The sequence below is a fragment of the Oryctolagus cuniculus genome, chromosome 3 (assembly GCF_051225735.1).
Source record: "Oryctolagus cuniculus isolate XC-2025 breed Fujian yellow rabbit chromosome 3, ASM5122573v1, whole genome shotgun sequence".
Lineage (NCBI taxonomy): Eukaryota > Metazoa > Chordata > Mammalia > Lagomorpha > Leporidae > Oryctolagus > Oryctolagus cuniculus.
The window spans coordinates 157,113,911-157,133,812 of NC_142869.1; the positions used below are offsets into that span (position 1 = coordinate 157,113,911).

General features: G+C 41.2%; 2 protein-coding genes across 2 annotated transcripts in view; both read left to right on the forward strand.

Annotated features, from left to right (window-relative positions):
- Nucleotides 1-19,902, forward strand: part of CPED1 (cadherin like and PC-esterase domain containing 1) — a 587,225-nt gene that overhangs the window by 370,413 nt on the left and 196,910 nt on the right. The window lies entirely within an intron of this gene.
- Nucleotides 4,614-16,425, forward strand: WNT16 (Wnt family member 16). The gene is made up of 4 exons (XM_002712104.6): nucleotides 4,614-5,051; nucleotides 5,248-5,498; nucleotides 7,322-7,608; nucleotides 14,341-16,425. Exons 1-4 carry the CDS (start codon nucleotides 4,957-4,959, stop codon nucleotides 14,803-14,805), a joined length of 1,098 nt encoding a protein of 365 aa, XP_002712150.1. The 5' UTR covers nucleotides 4,614-4,956; the 3' UTR covers nucleotides 14,806-16,425.

A 19,902-nucleotide genomic window follows, 5' to 3' on the forward strand; every position in this document is an offset into this window, starting at 1 on the left:
ATCTGGTCCAGTTGGCTCAGCTGGTCAGAAATGACCATAGTCACAGATTCATCCCCTCCAGAGAGCTGTTTTGAGTTTAATGAATCTGCTGGAAATCTGGTTCTTCCCTTCCTAAGTCCCCTTCCCAGAATAGAGCTCAAAACATCTCACTCCCTGCTAGGAAAACAAATTCAAGTGCACACCCTCCTTGTGGGATCAAGTAACTACAGATGTTTCAGTAATCAAGGCAAACTTGGAGTCACAAGGTGCTATCCTTTTTTTTTCTATTTTTTAAAGATCTATTTATTTGAAAGTCAGAGTTACAGAGGAGAGAGAAGGAGAGGCAGAGACAGAGACAGAGAGATCTTTCATCTGCTGGTTCACTCTGCAGATAACTGCGATAGCCAGAGCTGGACCAGGAGGAAACCAGGAGTTTCTTCTGGGTCTCCTACATGGGTTGCAGGGGTCCAAACACTTGAGCCATCTTCCTTTGCTTTCCCAACCCATTATCAGGGAAGTGGCTGGAAATGGAGCAGCTGGGACATGAACCAGAGCCCAATAGGATGCTGACATCACAGGTGGTAGCTCTATCTGCTATACCAAAATGCTGGCCCCACAAGGGGTTATTCTTAACACCACTAATCAAATTTTAGGCAACTGGGCTCAGATCATAATACTATCTCCAATTTACTGAACAAATAGTTCTTTGATCTTTACAACATTTTGTAAATATGGTTACCAGAAGCTCAGAAACCTTGCACAGAACAGTAAGCACTAGACATATTCTATTGGTTAGTTAATATTTTGTCCTCTCCTCCAAAATATAAAACCAAAAAATCATAAAAAGAAAATGATGTGCCTGCTTGTTGCTAAAGAAATAAATAATTTGAAATATGTGGTTGTGTGTGTGTTTCAATTTGATCCGTTTTTTGCTCCAGGCCTCAAGTCTAAATAGAGTGCTTAATGCCCACTAATGATAGCGGAGCTGAGCTACACTATATTAATAGTTACAAAATAGTTTGTGAAAACACTCACTTTTTTTAGTCCAGAATAAATAAAATACCTGTGACTTCTACTTTTATTCTCCAAATAAAATTTCATGTGCTGATAAAATTATTGCATATCTTAAAATGTAACTATTTTAAAGATTTCCACGGGGTGCATATTGTGGTACAGAGGATTATGCTCCTACTTGTAATCTATATCAAAGTGCCTGGGATCCAGTCCCACCTCTGCTTCTGATCCAGCTTCCTCCTAATGCACCTGGGAGGCAGCAGATGATGACCCAATTAAGTAGGAGACTGGGATGCAGTTCCTGGCTCTTGGCTTTGACCAGTCTTGGCTGTGGCCAGCATCTGGGGAGTAAACCAGCAGGTGGAAGGTATCTCTCTCTGTTTCTCCCTCTATCTCTGTATCTCTGCTTTTCAAATAAATAAAACTTTGAAAATAAAAGATTCCCACAATGGAAATGATTCATGCTCATTGAAATCCAGAGGTGAATTTGGAGCAAAAGATAGATTATGACCAAAAACCCCAGTGTGTGACCTCCTTGAGGACAGATGGACCCATCTCTCAGTAGACAAGCACATTGGTTAAGGATGCCTTCTCCTGCAATCTGCTAGAAAATTCAGTTCTCCCCTACCTCGCTTGCTCTCTCTCTCTCTCTCTCTCACACACACACACACACACACATACACACACACCACCCACTCCTAGGAAACATCCAGCAAGTGATTCAAACCTAAAAGAGAGCTTTCCATAACTCTGTAGATGAGAAAACACGGGCTCCAGGTTGAAATGAGTTGCTGCTCATTTCAACCATTGACTAGAGCCCCAGTTGCTCAGCTGCATCACTGTTCCGCCTGCTGCTCTTCCCAGCCCACAAAACTGAAGACAGCAAATAAAGGACACATAGAAATGCATCCCTGCCCACTGCCCCTTGCCCCAGGGAGACCTGCTTCACAGGGTCCTCCTCAGGAGACCTACCTAGTGTAGCTTTTATCTTCCGAGAACAGAGCAGCTTTTACATTGGCCTTACTGGGAACTGTGATGTAAGGAACCATAGCACAGAAGTGAGACATGTAGACCCTAAGATGCAGCGATCTGGTGTTTGGTCAGGAAAAATTAAATAATGGTTCTGAACTACGTTATGCAACAGGAAGTGGTGGTGGAAAGAAGAGGGTTTTAAAACAAGGCTGATTTCCGACTCTACTCCTTGCCGGCTGAGTGAGGTTTGAGCAAATTTGTTAATCACCCAAGATGAATTTCCTCAACTATAAAATCAGTATCAATTGTTGGGGTGCTGAAGTTTTGTGCATGTAGAAGGAGAGAGGGAGGGAGTGGCACTACACACACACACACACACACACACACACACACGGGGCGGGGGAGAGAGAGTGAGAGCGAGAGAGAGAGAGAGGATGTTAAGTGCATACAGCAGACTCTCAGTACACGAAAGATCACAATGCCTAGCATAAAATTGGCAATCAACTCTGTTAGTTGAAAGAAAATCACACTTTTTCAGCTGGGTCAACTCTTGGGAATACATTTCCTTTACTTTAGAAGTATGGACAGAAGGACCTCTAAGGTCCTAGACTGCACAAATGAGGCACAAGACCACTCGGGCACTGAAATCCTGTCTTGGATTTGAAAACATTTGACCTGGTATTCTTAAACTCCAAGAATGCCATACTCTGAGTGCTCCTCCACAGGTTTGTTCTGAATGCCTGAACAGTGATAGGTCCCTGGAGAAATCATGCAAGTACCATGCAGTGACCCCTCCCCCCAGCCCTCAAGTGTGCATCAAGTAACTCCTGAGTGTGTGTGTGTGTGTGTGTGTGTGTGTATGTTTTCATGGCACATTCTACTTTATACACTTACTACAGTGCACTGGAATTGCCAAGTCACGTGTCTATCATGCCAAGTAGACTGTGGATTCCACAACCATTTGACTCAGTGCTATCCCTACACTGATATGTAACAGAGGGTTAAATATACATTTTTGAATGAAAACAAAAACAGTAAAACAACTAGCACTGTTGGCTTTAAAATCAACCTCAAATATTGATGTTCTCCAACTCTCTCCTTAATTCCAAGATTGTCACCCCCTCCCCATCCCTCCAACACCAATTCCCCTTAAAAAGGAAGTAACTTCAGTACCAGCATTTAGGCCACCAGGTGTCTTCCCAGGATGTTCTTCATAATCTTATTCCACTCTGACGATTGTGTTCAAAATCAGGATCTTATGTGCTGGGCCCAGTGGCAGGAATACAGTAATGGATATGTCATGGTCCTTCTTGGAGAAGTTTACAGACCAAACCTTGGATGAAGGCGCTGATTTTCAGAGAGGCCACTAGCCGTTAGCCAAAAACATTTCTGGATGAGTAACTATACCCTATCATCAGCTTGACTCAAAAAATTATAATGTGGTTTTGGGACCTGGTACATTGTGTACACTCAATAAATATTTGTTGGATAAAGAAGTGAATGGGCAGGATGAGAATTTCGGTGAGTTTTTATTGCTTTAGGCTGACAAGGAAATGGGCAACAAATATCATCAAAACCTTTATTTCAGTCTGTCTCCTTGGGAGCACCTGCTGAACTGATATGCCTACCTTAAGAATATATTAACTTTCCAGAAGTTCTTTGGGGTGCGGGTAATGGGTCTCACAAACATGTCTTGTGCCTAACCAGGAAACAGAGACATGGAATTTTCTGAAAACACAGCTAGGCATGCTCTGAGGAGAGGGGCCTCCCGAATTCTCCCGGAGACTGTCTATAATACAAAACACTGGTTAACTAGCCTTCTTGACCAACCAGCCACCGAAACAACTCCTGCTTTTGAAGGGTCAAGTTCCACAGGATTGGGGAAAGAAGAGGTGCTGAAAACACTTTTTAAAAAGCTTTCTTCATGGTGAAGACCTGTCCAAGGTATTCACAAAAGTTATAATGTGGGACAAAAGGGAAATTAAATCACCACAAGGCTTTCTAGTACTGGCAGAGAGCTCTCGCTTGATCTGCCCTCCATCTTTTGCTTAGGACTCACCGTGCTCCTGAGGACTGTAGGAAATCCGACAAGCGGGGAAAAGGAAATCACAGACAATTAAAATACAGTAGATTCAATGTAAGACTAAAAATACACGTATTCAGAAATGACAAGGAACGTAATCCTGACAGCACCTCACCCATCTTTTAATGTCTCCGTACACTAAAACTTCAAGCAGGGGATTGGAAGGTCAATTTGTCTGGGACCAAATGTCCCTCAAAACCACGACTCTCCTGGGAGGTCAAGGACAGAAGGGAAGAGCAGCATGACATTGTGTAGCCATTCCACCCAGATGCGTCTGGGGAGGCTGGGACTCAAACTTCCATCAAAACCACGCTTTCCCCCAGGATGCGACAACAGAAGCCTGCCTCTCAGGCTGGGCGTTGAATAAGCCCCACAGCTACCCGCTGTCTGCAGACAGTAACGGGAGGAAAGGTCAGGACACACCCCAGCTAGGGACCCACTGTTGGGGAGGCGCGGGCCCGCGACGCCCTGCGAGGAGCTCGTTCTCAGCCAATGGGAACCTGAGGTCCCGGCACGATAAGATGCAGGACCTCTGCTGGGCCAATCAGACGCCGGGCGCGGCCAGGGGGAGGAGATGGGAGGAGAGGCCGGGGGCGATGGAGACCGCGATACATCAACAGAAGTTTCCCACCTTGGAGTGCTAGGCTCGCTGGCGCATCTCCCGCACACCCCGGCTCCGCGCAGCAGGAGGGCCCAGGCTGTCCTCCCCCACTCCTCTACTGCTCCCTGCCAACCAGGGGGAGCTTCTGGGAGCCCCTCTCAGATTGACCTACTTTTTATGTTGCATGCAAGGAGAACCAGGGCGAGGGACAACTTGGTGCTCGGGGACTGACCTGCAGCCGGGTCCGCCGAGCCTCTAGGGAGGTAGCGCAGGAGTGGCTGGGGCTGGGGGACTCCATGCGGGGGCCATGGACCGAGCGGCGCTCCTGGGACTGCCACGCCTGTGCGCGCTGTGGGCAGCCCTGCTCGCGCTGTTTCCCTGCGGAGCCCAAGGAAACTGGATGTGAGTATCGGGAAGCCAGGGGTACACGGGGTGGACGCGGTATAAAGGGTGCCCAGCCTCAGACAGCTTTCAGCTGAGGCCGGGGAGAGGCGCGGCGGGGACCCTTAGGGCGGTGACTTTGATTTTCGAGTCAGCATCTGGTACTGGGGAGAAGAGCAGGGAGCGGCTTAACGCTGGGGGCGGCCGTGTCTCACAGGTGGTTGGGCATCGCCTCCTTTGGCGTCCCGGAGAAGCTGGGCTGCGCCAACTTGCCGCTGAGCGGCCGCCAGAAGGAGCTGTGCAAGAGGAAACCGTACCTGCTGCCGAGCATCCGCGAGGGCGCGCGCCTGGGCATCCAGGAGTGCAGGAGTCAGTTCCGGCACGAGCGCTGGAACTGCAGGGTCGCCGCCCCGGCCGCCGCCGCGCCGCTCGGCACTGGGCCCCTCTTCGGCTACGAGCTGAGCAGCGGTGAGTTCCTGGGACCCTCGGGGTTGGCAGGGTGGGAAGGCTAGCACTTCTCCGCCAAGTCCTCCAAAGAGTTAGCGCTGGTGTGGCCCCGCGCTGAAATCCCCAAAGAGGCCTCTCGGCGCCCAGGAATCAGGAGGGACGTTGGCTAAATCAGGGGTGCAGGTGCGGCCTGGAGGCCGGGTGGGGACTCCGCAGGTCCAGAACCGGGCGCACGGGAGGCTGTGGTTCTTCCTCTTTCCTGCGGCGCCTTGTCCCAGTTGGAGAAAAACTCCGACTTTGCTGGCCCAGCGACCCGCCTCGGACCCCGTAGCGCCCCCCTATGTAGGTGACCAGCTGGAGAAACATAAAACGGGCCGCGGGGAATGCTGCAACGGCATCTGCTTTGATTTAGCCGGCTCCGCTGCTCGCCGAGCCCTGGACCAGGGGCTCCCCGCAGCCGAGCCCCGGGTGTGTTGGCTGCTCTGAGCACCGGGTTCGCGGAACGCGGGAGGCTTGGAAGGCGCTGTCCCAGAGAACCTAACGTGCGGCTAAGGCGAGCGCGGCTCCTGAAGCCCCGGCGCTGTTTCCCGCCCCTTCCCCCCTAGTCCCCACAGGGGCACGCCGAGGCGCGCGAACTGAAGTCAAACCAAGTGCTACCTCCACGTGCGTGGTGGCCTGGTCAGGACAAAGGTACAGGGACCAGAGTTGCTCCAGGCACATCAGCAGGCTCAGAGAATCGAACAGGCGTGGCACTCACGCTGCAGAGCCACTCTTCCCTGGCTCTGACCCTGCCGGGTGCAGTCCCTACCCCGTGCTGCCGCCCTAGCATCGCGGACCCTGGGACTGGCCGCGCGGGCTCCTCCAGGAACCCTGGCCCCAGAGCGAAAAAGACAAATACAGGAGGGAAAAAAGAAGATGCGCTCTTCACAGTTGCTGAGACATCAGCTGTTGAAAGGTTTATTGGACAACGGGTGTGAAACTGTTGCTACTCCAATCTAAACATCTGGAAAGAAAAAAAACTCGCCTGCTGAGTCCCTTTTAGTCCATGTTGTTAATGTTTTGGTGGAACTTTAATTTTCAAAGATTTTAGCGCAAATTCTACTGCAAGTGTGATAAATTCATCTTTTTCAATAACAGACACTTCTTTTTTTCCTAATGATATTTCCATTATCTTACCTTTCATGGCCTTTAAAGTTGTGAGAGGATTAGCTAGTACTGTATAAAGTGTTTAACTGTCTCATATAATACCAGTGATTGTTATTCACGGTATCCTAAAAAAAATCTAGCCGTTAATGTGAAAGTAAACTGTAACATTTATCTACTAATTGCTTTGGTCATTGTTTAATTTTAATTTGCCTTCTGACTTGTATTATTTATGCATGCAAAAAATCACAAAATTTTCAACTGTTATGGGAAGGTACATTTTAAATTTAAAAAGAATGGCATTCCTGTTTCATTTGGATGTTGTACTACGTTCATTATTTACCCATGCAAAAGATTTTAAAATCAATAGGTTTTATCCAGCTAGTCCTGCCTATTAAGTGCTGCCTTAGGTGCTGACATTTCACACTTTAAAAATACACAGATAATTTTAAGGCACGAAGACAATGTATAACATGCAATGTATGACAATCTCCTCAAGTGGATTACTGAAAACTAATGCTGGTTTTTAAAAGATTGGAGCAATAGGAAAGCTTTCTTTCTAAATATGTGCTCATTAAAGCATCTACTGTAAGAAACAGAAAAATTGCTTGCCTGGTAAGAGGATGAATAGGAAGCTTTGTTTTGATCATAAATGGAGAGTGACATAGCTCTCTAATTTAGCAACCTATGTTTTATTCTAGGCACCAAGGAGACAGCATTTATTTATGCTGTAATGGCTGCAGGCCTGGTGCATGCTGTGACCAGGTCCTGTAGTGCAGGCAACATGACAGAATGCTCCTGTGACACCACCTTGCAGAACGGTGGGTCGGCAAGCGAAGGCTGGCACTGGGGGGGCTGCTCCGATGATGTCCAGTATGGCATGTGGTTCAGCAGGAAGTTCCTAGACTTTCCCATCAGAAACACCACAGGGAAGGACAGCAAAGTACTGCTAGCAATGAATCTACATAACAATGAAGCTGGGAGGCAGGTATGTATTAGAAAATGGAATCAAGTATCAGTAGGATTACAGTTCTGCATGAACCTATCAAGATCGTTTAAAAGTCAAGCACTGGCAGCCTAACACACACTCTATCTCCTCCCTCTGCCCCCCCTTCTCTCTCTCTCTCTCTCTCTCTCTCTCTCACACACACACACACACACACACACACGGAAGGGTACTGAATTAAAAGATGTTTATCTTATATCAAAAAGTTGAAATCCATGCATACTACACATGGACTTCAATTTTTTGCACTTAAATAAATACCTTTTACTTCTATTTTCCAAGAAATTGTTGAAATCCCACCGTATATGAATGTATATCTATTTCTTAAAGAGTATATGCAAAGCACATTGGTTTAGTTTAGATTCTGCGTCTGGTGTAGGTTGCTTTGTGTTATAAAATGTGTATGGTTGTGTATCTTATATATCTAAAATATTAATTATAAAACAGTAGTTATACAAGTGCCTGTTGAATTTCTTGGCTCTTCTCTATTAGCTAGTTAGTGGCAAAACCATAATGCGATCTACAGTAGTTGAGTTTCTAATGAGACTTAATAATTAAATTTTATTTATCTAAATTTGGGTTTCAACTATATTGTTTAAAATCTACTTTCTAATGGACAATGGATCCTGTCAGTTTTGTCTTTACTTTCTCTAGCAAATATTCTTAGAGAATACACAATCTTTAACTAGTATTTTGTAAAGCAATGGTTTTTTTTTTAAAGGGAAGTGATCATTTTATTATAAAGCAATATGTTAATATTAAAAACTCATAAACTACAGATAAGTATAAAAAGCTGTGTATATACTAAATAAATGGATATCTTAAAATATAAATATATTAAAGATTGAATGGAGACATTTGAGGAACTATAATCTAATTAACCTCCTTAATGAATTCTAATTTTTTATATTGGTTTCTTAAAATAGAGTATATTTAGGGCTCAATTTAAGTTTTATTTATTTATATCAATGAATAGTGACAACATAATTGAATTATTTGGCAATTTATGGGGACTTTCATAAAAGAGTAGAAACTTTTTTATGAATATATATTTCCTATGGTGTAATAAACTTTCAGGACAGGAATATCAGCACATATTATATATTATTGTTAATATCCAATAGCCTATAGAGGTCCCAAGATGGTAATTGAAATCTGCCACATTCTCCTGAAGTAAATTAAAACAAGTTGCCATATCTCTTAGGGATATTTAAAGTGTATGTTGCATTTATTTTACATTTGTGGAAAGTGAATAAATGGAACTCATTCAGAATAATTGCAAGTTCCAGCCAGTTTTCTTTACTTAACTGCCCTAGTTTAAAAATAAAAAAACAGAAAACTCAGTAAATATATCACTGTAATGCTTCAAAGTTGAATTTTTAATTCAGTTTGAATGTTCGATTCTAAATAACAAAATAACAAATAGGAAAATCAATAAATAGCTGTGTAAGCTTTTCATATTTTTGTTTATAAATGTCAAAAGTTTATTTTATATCACAAAAATAACACAACAGCTATGTATATGTGCCTTTCCCTTAAAATTTTACGTATAAAAAAAGAATGAATGAGATCTTGCCTCAACTACACGTTATCCAATAAATGAACTTTTATTATTTTTAATATATTAATATAAGAAGTGAAATTTAACTAATATATGTTCTTTAAAACTATAAACTAGAAAAATATTAAAATTGATACATTTAAAAACAAGAAAATAATTAAATGAATTTTTATTATCAATATAGATCTTATATCTTCTTTAGCCATTGTTTAAGAAGTTTGGTAGAGATTAAAAAATTTTAACCACAGAACCAAAACTTAAAAGCTCATTGGATTAAATTCTTAAATAAAGTCATCTGCAAACTTAGGAAAAGTCATAAAGCATTTTAAAATGTGTTTTTATAAGTAACATCAGACAGCTTTTTAGTTTTATTTAATCTTGTGTGTATTTAAATTAGGTAGCAATATTTGCCTGTAACTGCTAATTTTTATCTTAGACTATTTTCATATTCTAATTTTATTAAAAAAGATGAAGCTATTCAGCATCAGCTTTAATCCACTTCCGTTGGAAAAAAAAAAAACAATATCCTCACATTACTTTGATTTTTTCTGTTATCTTAACTAGGCAAAAGAATAAATTAACCCACAAATATATATATCTTTCCCGTAAATTTCCATTTTCTGTACGAATTTTTTCCACATTGTTCTAGATGGAATTTTTAAATATTGCAAAATATTTACCTGGTTATTTTGGGAGCAGCACTACACTGGTATTTTTGTTGGTCTTTTTCATGAAACATTATAATTCAAAACATTTTTGTGCTTTTTTTCCCCCTTGGTGGCCAAAAACTAAACCCCAGATTTCCAAGTTATTATCTAACAAGGAAGGGCAGTCAACTCGATTCTCAATATTGACAATTAGGACTTTAATTTAATAGCCATATTCTTCTGAGTAAAGTTCAAGATCTGCATTCAATTGAGTTGATTTTCCTGGTCTCAAAATCCCAAACTCAAAATGTAGGAAAGCATTCAGAGAAATGTGGGTACTGGCGCTTAGTAGTGCTATGAGCAGGATAGATGATTTTCTAACCGCTGACCTTAAATACTCTGATTCCCACTTGGGTTCTGACACCATTCCTAAACTTATGACTCCAAGAATAATGTTGCCGGTTGGTGATTGGCTAACAGAATGATGTGATGTCTTCCAGGGGTAGAACTTCTGGGAATAATGTGACTTGGAATATTTATGGGTATTTCTTTTGGTGTGCTTAAAATATTTCCATTCTTACCAGGTCCACCTCATAAACTTTTAAGTTTTCCTACCCCATAATTTGTTTTATGATGAGTAACTCAACAAAGTGGGAAGGGCTGACCCCAAGTTTTCATTGACCTGTTTGAAGAATATTTATAAATAGGTGTCCAGCATGATCATGTTTAGCTTTTCAGCAGGTTCAAATATATTTTTGGACAGAAAAGGACAAAATAGTCCAGAGACATAGGAATCCTGCATATACCCGTCCAACCCTATATCACAGTTTTCATAAAAACTTAAAAAGATCATCTGATGGTTGAAAAAATGAAATGTTAGTCACAAAATATTCCACAACAATTTTCTGGCTATTTCTGCAAAGTTTGGATAAAGTAATATACTGGAAAATAATCGCCGCCTGCTGCAATACTTCTGAGTCAAAATTGTGAGAGCAATCAGTCCTAAAACCACTTCTTAAGCAGTTTTTATTTTTACATTAAGCATTAATAAAACCTCTTTCCTATTTCGCTTCATTAGAAATTTATCAAACCAAAACTTACACAAGGAGCCCAGCAGATTAAATGCTACCCTCCTAATTGCTCTCCCATAGTTTAAAAATATTCCAACAAAATGTGCACATCTGTTTGCAATAGTTAACAAAACATTCCTCTGTTAATATCGTTATAAACCTTAACAACTCAACTACAGTAGAGAAAGGAATTTTCTCATAACCACACACAACTCACTTGGTTGCTATTCTCTTACTTTCCTGTTAGCAGAAAATGAGTGTGTATCATTGTGGCTCATGACGGCTTTTTAACATTAGTTAAGAATCCTATCAGAAAAGCTTGGGAATACACCTTTTTTCTTAGTGTTCACACAATTTCCTTAAATATACTTGCATTTTCCACTTTCATTTTTCCTCTGATCTAAAATTACCCTGCTATATGTAAAGATCTTATATCATATATCACCCACTTTCCTATGTAAGACAAGTGTCTTAACCACACTGTTTATTTTTCTGTAAAATTGGAATCTTAAGTAAGTGCTTGTTCACTATCTAGTATGTACAAAACATTTCTTCCTAAAAAACTAAATTAAGTAAAACAACTTCTGAAAATTTGCTCAGAGAAGTACTAAGTTTTGTAGAATTTAAAGTGTGTGTGTGTGTGTGTGTGTGTGTGTGTATGTATCTGCCCTTGAACTCTGTTTTTCACAGGATTCTCTTAAGGGTGATTACGTGGCTTTATTTCCTAATTGTCCAAGTTTCTTCCTTGGAGTATTATTAGGGTCTAATCCTTCAAATTGCATGTCAAGAGACTTGGATTCTTTTCCTTGAGGTTCTTGTTTTTCCTGTCCTAGCCTAGACTGTGTGTGTGTGTGTGTGTCTGTATGTATACGTGTATAAATAATTAAATATTATTTATCTTATGTTTACTGCTTGGGGTAACTTATAATTCACAAACATAGAATAAAACTTTCAACTTATCATCACTAGCTAATTCTAAATCCTAGACATTTTTTTTTGAAGGGCTAGTTTTTTTAGAGTAGGGATACCCTCCCAAAATTCTGATACAAATTCAGCAGGTGATGCAACTGAATTTGAAAGTCAGTCTTTTTCTCCTTCAAACCTGTGGTGCGGTGTGTCACTTTTGTGGGCGACACTATTGTGTCTGGGGCTAAGGCTGAGGAATTAGAACAGCTCCTGGCCAGCTCAAGTTCTCCCAATGCCATTGGCCCTCTGAAAATGACTTTTAAGAAGGTGATTTCTATTACCTCCACCCGATCAGGTTACCAACTGAGGATGTGGTAAAACTGTCGGAATGAGCTAGACTAATCACTGAATAAATATTTGATAAACATTTACTCTGTCCTCCAAGCTTTGCAAATAGGCAACACCTTAGTGATGTCTGAACTGGTTAATAAAAGAAAAAGCTGGCTCCTCAGTCATGACCCAGAAGAAGAAGCAACCTTAAATCACCGTCGGTGACAGTAGGGAAAATTGTGTTTAAACACATAAACAGACATTCCTAGGCTTGGGCTTTTTTTTTTTTTTTTAAACAATCTCTTGTTATTTCCTCACGCCAAATGAGCTCTCTCCTGTCCATCAGACACTTAAAATTTGAATCAATCTAAGCAGATTGCATTAATCTGAACATTTATTTGTCTAGAGACATTTTGAAGAATTGAGGATTTTGTGACTATCAAATGCCATAAATGCAGCCAAACAAGCCTTTGTGCCATGCTTTGTAAATTGCTCTCACATAATTTTGCCTTGAGCTAATGAGAAATAGACACATGGGTTAGCTTCTCAGTTTTGTGAAGTCAGAAAAAGCCTACGTGCTATAATCTATAGAGGACAAGGTTTCAATATTCTGTTTATTTTAAACACCGCTAACAAGCGTCAGACATTGCATGAATCAATACCATATGCTGTCATTTAAGACTGCAGATATTATCAATTGTTTGAGATAGTCTCATTAGAAAGTTCATGAAATTTTGTTAATTTGTTAAAAAAAATGTAATATTCGGCACACATGTCAATGTCAGTTTTGGTACAGAGTAGTGTAGACCCCCATCATTTTACAGTTTTGATAAGAGCTGTAAGTGGAATTTAAACTGGAAGGTTTTCCCCTTCTTTGGTGAGATTACATACATAATTTCCAAGTTATTGAATACATGGATCCATTTTTCATTTTACCCAGCATGTTGACAGAATGTCAGCTCTACAGCTAGCCCTGACGATTGATTAATCGGCTCTGCCATCATCTGGGGATTGAAGGAAGCTATGCTGGCTAGCCTGGTATGTAAGAGATTAGAGGCTGAAACTTTTCACATCTCTATGTGGTTTCTGTGCCGTTAGCTCCATTGGAACATTTTTATTCTAGTTCATACACTACCTTCTTCTTCAGAGCAAGAGAGTGTTTATTTAGACCTTCACATGTGCTAGACATTTGACAATTACAAACATGCGAAATCTCATTTAATTCCTCAGTCTGTAAAAACTGAACACAGCACTTACTGTCTCTGTTAGGACAGTGCCACTGGTGCATCAAAGATAGCACATATGTTTTGAATTCATTTTTTCAGAAGAGGGTAAGAATTTGCTGAGAGCAACCATATTCTCCAGCTCCCTCTCCTTTTGAACAACTTTTCTTGATTGATCAGGTTTTCTCATTTGATCTGAGACCAGGGGATAGCACATTTACCCAAATCCCATGAATAGAACTCACTTTAATAATCATCAAACTTGAGAACTGTTAGTTGAAGCAGCAGGTGTCTTCTCTGGATGCCATTAGAATCATCTGAGCATCTTGGTGAAAGTACCAGTGGCTAAACCCCACCCTAGCCAATCAAGTCAGAATCTTAGGGCATAGAACATCATTTAGCTGTAAAGTTCTACGGATGTTTCTGCATACTAACAGTGGTGAGGGAAGCTGCTCTTTCAGTGTTTCTTTAATTTTAATATGCCTAAGTGTCACCTGGGGGTCTTAATGCAGCTTTTGATTCTGTAGGTCTGTAGTGGGACCTCAGTGTTTGTGTTTCTCACAAGTGACACTAGTGTTGCTGGTTCATGGATCATATACATTGAGTGGCAAGGGGTAGAATGGGTTCAGGAAGATACAGGCATCCATGAGCATCCTCTCACACCCAAAATTAAATGTGGAGTCAGAAATAAAAGTCGTTCTTGTTAACTCAGATCATCTCTGATAACAATATTTGCTAGGTACGGTACTTTAAATGCCTCCTGGGAAAACTTCCTCTGCAGGGTCTTGACAGTTGGAGAAAACATTTGGGACAAAACCAAAGGACAGCAGTTGAACTCTAAACACTCTTAAAGGTCCTTTATGTTCATACGTATCCTTTTTACCTTGGAGAAAACACACCCAGGAACTTAAGCGATTAGGTTAGCTGTGTGTCCGTCTTGATGAGTGATATTTGAACGTAGTTACTGTTGGTTTCAGGCTGTCGCCAAGTTGATGTCAGTAGACTGCCGCTGCCACGGAGTTTCTGGCTCTTGTGCTGTGAAAACATGCTGGAAAACCATGTCTTCCTTTGAAAAGATCGGCCATTTGTTGAAGGATAAATATGAAAATAGTATTCAGATATCAGAGAAAACAAAGAAGAAAATGCACCGGAGAGAAAAAGATCAGAGGAAACTACCGATTCGCAAGGAAGATCTGCTCTATGTCAATAAGTCTCCCAACTACTGTGTGGAGGACAAGAAACTGGGCATCCCAGGGACTCAAGGCAGAGAATGCAACCGCACTTCGGAAGGGGCTGACGGCTGCAACCTCTTATGCTGTGGCCGAGGATACAACACCCATGTGGTCAGGCACGTGGAGAGGTGTGAGTGTAAGTTTATCTGGTGCTGCTACGTCCGCTGCAGAAGATGCGAAAGCATGACTGATGTCCACACGTGTAAGTAACCCTCTGTCCACCCCTGGGCAAGGACTCCTGATGTGCCGCGTATATGGATTGCAACCAAGTGTGCACCTTGTGCTGGGCAGGGCTGCTGAAGTTGGCTTGTGCATTGGAATTCCCTTATCCTTGGCTGGTCCACATCCAATCACACATCGTTTGTGTGACTTTCTTGGGATTCTCAAGTTGGAAAGATTTGTGTCCATCTTTTGATGGGCTGGGGATATGCACTGATATGTAAGGAAGAGCCCTGATAGATAAGGAAGGAGACCTGGTCCATTTTCAGGACAAGATCCTCAACTGTGGAATTCAGTTATGGAACTCAAGAATGATGATTATACATTCGTCATTTTACAAAGACACCTCTTCTAGCAGCCAGGAGCAAAAACATGAATATCATTTATTCTGTCAGTATTTTAATTGAATAACTCATACTTGTTTGTGTGTAGACAGACAGAAGATGTTGGAGAGTTAATGTAAGCCGGGTGCTTCTTTGTTCAGCTATGCATTTTGAAAGCATCTTCCAAAATGACACAATATCCCTAAAAAGTATCTGTTAGAGGTGTTTAATGGCAAACTGAAAGAATAAAAATGTAAAATGTGCCATTTGAATTTTAAGCGCCTTTAACTGGGAGGAATTGTCTAGAAAAACTTGTGTAGGTTATACAGCACTCTTTGCTCTTCAGACACATATTTTATCATAGACCAGTTTTCATTGTTAAAAACTCAGCTCTGAGATACTGGGGAAGGGAAGGATCCTGAAAACAGTGGGAAAAGCAGAGGTTAGCATATAAAGGGCTCCCATTCATGGTACAGAAAAGCACCCTTTAAATGTGTAATGACAGTATTTTGTATAATATTTTGACTAAAAGTAATTATATTTTGTAAATACAATATTTAAGTTATATAGATTTAAAAATCCAGACATTTATTGCCAAAGCCCAAGAGCTAAAGCAGTAAGATTATCTCAGAAATAATTCTTTCATTATATTCTTTTTGTTAACTTTGTAAAGGAACGTAACTGAACACCTACTATACGGATGTGTATTTCTTGCCAAAATGACAGTTTTATATGTTAGAAACTAAAATATGTTGCAAAATATTGAGAATTGTATTTTAGCCATCAAATTAATTGAACTCTCTTTCACATTAGTTATGTTTAACTCATAAAGTTATTATAATAAGTTATATAGTAAAGATTTTAACTGGAAAAACACATGGCAATCAGAATAATGATAAATTTGTGACTTTGATACCCCAGATATTTATTGTTTATAATGCTGCATTTCCATATGAATGTTTGATGGTCTTTTTAAATTTTCGTGCATGTATATTCATCACTTTTATGAGAGTCCCAGCGAAGGTGACAGGGCTGTATTTAATGTAAATGCTTATGTTTTTTATAAACTGTTAAATATTTCAATATTATGTAGAAAAAATAGATTTTCTAAGTTCAGAATGGACAAAGAGTGTTTTTCTTAATAAGATAAAATTGTTGCCCCGGCCCCCAAGTCTCCTTCTATTTTCTTTTATTAACAGAGACAGAATAATAACTTGTGAAAAAGAACAAAATTATGGAAGACTTCTTAGATCTAACATTAAAGTCAAGACTAAACATTTAACTATGACTCTTAAAGTTTAATGTTATTATTTACCAAATAAGAAACTCAGAAATAGACACAGATCAAAGCAAATATAGTGCTTTTTTTTAAAAAGAGTGACTTTTCCCATTCTTTAGCATCCATTGAATAAAATAATCTGAAAAAAAAGACATATACACTGATGCCTTTTTTTGCAAAGTAAGTCTATGCAATCGTCATTGAAAATAAGCTCCTTTATTGAAATAGAGAAGATTGTTGTTCCTATGAACAATTAACTTCTTCTATTAAGTAGCAGACTTTTCATAATCACCTTATTAACTGATTGTAAGAGTCCTGTAACCTCTAATTCATGAATACCTGGTCACCATTTAGCACCTGCTTTAGGAACAGCGATGCTGACTCAGGCTGTGCTCTCTGGAATGTCTGGACAAGGACTCCCAATGCCCGGGCTGTGTCGCTGGGTTCTGCTTTTCCTTCCTTTCATTGGTGCCACCATGGAAGCTGTTGGTTTCTGTTGGTTTCTCTCTGCCTGTCTTGGTGGCTGACAGCTTGGCCTTGACTCACTCCTTTCTCACTCCTGGGCATGATACAGGAAGCACCAGGGTGCTCCTGGGAACACCATTCTGAGCTATTCTGCCTACAGTAGTTAGGGCTATTTATGCTAGAAACAACAGAAAACCCAGCCTAGACTGGGTTAATCATTAAAGGAAACATGTTGACTCAGTAACCCACAGCTCCAGAGCTGCCCCCAGGAAGCTGGATTCACAGCTCTCACCGAGACTCTGGCCCCTCCTTCTTTTCAGGCTGGCTGTCAGCGCTGTCTTCAGCCTCCACAGGGGCTGCATCACCCAAACACTCATGCCTCCAGTGGTGCCAGGCTTGCTGCCTTTCACTTCCAGGCAGCCCATTTTCCTAATACACATTCTAAAAGAAGGGTTCTTGATGGTTGCTTATACAGAAGAGGGGGGGAAACGTTTCATTCCCAGAAGTCCCACCAGAGGTCATCTGAGTCTGATTGAGTTTGACTGGTGAAATGTGTCTACCTCTGAATCAATCCCAGTGACCACTGGGAGTTGAAGGTGGGCCATAGGTGGCTGGTCTGCCTTGAGGTCACTGTAGGCCATGCTGGGAACGGGCAGTGGGGCTCATGCCAACTGCAAGTACACAGCTTGAGAATGGAAACATGGTTAAGTCCACAGAGGAAAACCAGGGTATTATGTTACTAGTGAAGTGTACCTGGAAGCTGGGCAGCAAAGCCATTAGATGTCTCAGTCCTCCGGATTATTTAGGAGACAGATTCTGCCAGCACATTGAGCTCACAGCCAAAGCAGACCCAAAGCAATGGTGATTATGGATGTGGGTAAAAAGTGCCCTCATTTGGTTAAATGCCCTTTATGGTGTTGAAAGGACTGGGAAGGTGCCCTAATCTATTATTTTAAAATTGAGAGTTGAGTTTAGAGTATTGTTTGGGTATGGTAGAAGGCATGGTAAAGAGACAATGCTGCATCTTGAAATGGAATTAAGATAAACATTAAATGGAGCCTTTAACCTCTGGATAAATAAGTTGACAAACTAAATCACCTCCCTGTTAGTAGCACATTGTATGATATCAATAACACATTCTTGGGAATATTAACTACAGCAACAATTCCTTATTCACAATTTGAGTGACAACTGCTTTCTTTTGTATCTTAGGACACTATGATGATTACACTGAGAATAACAATAAAATTTGAATTATTTGTTTAGATACAATGACCTATGTATCTACAGCTTTGGTGCCATGTGAAGCCACAGTAAATGTTTTAGAAACACAATTTTAATTTTCTGAAGTACTGTCAGTACTGAGAAGATCTTTGCTTTTATTCAGTTTAAAACATGGAAGCAGAAAAGCTTCTCATCAAAATATTTATTTATAGGCAACTTGGGGAGTTGCTGATACTTTTGCAAGACCACCCAAAAGTCATCAAAGACCAAGAAATGAAACCAAACACTTGGAGCCATTTAGTTATCTAGATAGAACACAATGATCCATTTGGCTGACTTCAGGGAAGAAAAATTCAAATCCCATCTCCAAAAACCATGACTAGTTCCCAGGACAAGCCCTCCTCCAGGAAAGCTGGCTAAGATGGCTTGACTCTCTTCCTCTTTTTATTTCAGTTTTACTATAGACCAGAGGAGGCAAGTGCGTAACATTTCTTGGAGAGGGATGATGATGATGACATGTGGTTCAGCATGAAAGGGGACACAGTGGTACACCAGGGAGGGTCTCATTTCCTTTGAAAGAGAAAGTAATATTAGCAAACATTTAGGTAGCAATTATCATATACCAGGGCATTGATCTAGGAAACTTTATCTATGTATGCATGTTTGTGTGTATTATACACACATACAGATTTAATCCTTACACCAACCTCATGTCATGAAGCAGGCACCATGACTGTGGTCATCACTGTATAGATGAGGAAACAGACCCAAGAAGGAACAACTGCCCAAGAAGGTCACACAGGACGGAGTGGCTTCAGCATCGGTACCCTTAACCACACTGTCATTCTGCATCTCACAGTTATCCAAATTGTCAGTAGAGTGTTTACAATATGCCATTTAAAGAGTTTGGGGGATTTATAAATAAAACCAAAATGACAGGATGTTCCTTCATGGTTTGGTTATATCGGTTGAGAGGCAGGAACTGAAGTGACGGGAGAACTGAGATCTTAGAACTCACCATGAAATATAATTAAAATCCACTGCTATTGATTTCTAAGCTCAAAATGATTTAAGCCGACTTCTATGTTAGGTCCCGATGGGGCTAACAGTTGGAGGGTGCCAGGATGTAACAATGATTCCAAAAGGAAATGACTAAGGGCAAAGATCGGACTAACTTGGTGCGACATAAAATAAATACTACATCCTTCCTATTGCTGTGCTTACAGCCAATTGTTACATAAGGTATTATTTTTAATAGAGGAATCACAGTTACCACTTGTAATGGTGTAGGTTCACATCCAAGTGCGGGTGGGCAGAACCACTGGAGGTGGCTTGCAGCACATGAAAACCTTCTGAAACAAACTGCTGCTAGGAAACGCAGCCTCTACCATGTGTCGGGGAAGAGAAAGCAGGAGTAAACCTGGGCCAAGACCCACAAACTGAAGTCTCAGATGTGGCTTTTCAATTTGCAGAATGTGCCTGAAAGCATCTGACTTATGTGAGAAAGTCACACACTGGAGGCAGGGTTTCCTCTGCCAGGGCCACTCCGAGCCCTGAAGGCGACACCTCTACGGTGGCCCAGCAGCTCTCTCTTCTGCCTTGGTCACATCTGAGCACCTGGCATCTGGCCCACATCCACCGGGCCTGGTTAGCCCAGAGAAAAGGAGGAGGAGCCTTGTTTCTACCTCGGCTTACTCTCTGATAGAGGAGAAACACCACCAAATTTAACGGAGTATCTAAATACACGCTTTCTGGACTGGCATTGTGGCATAGTGGGTAAAGCCCTGTGTGCACCGG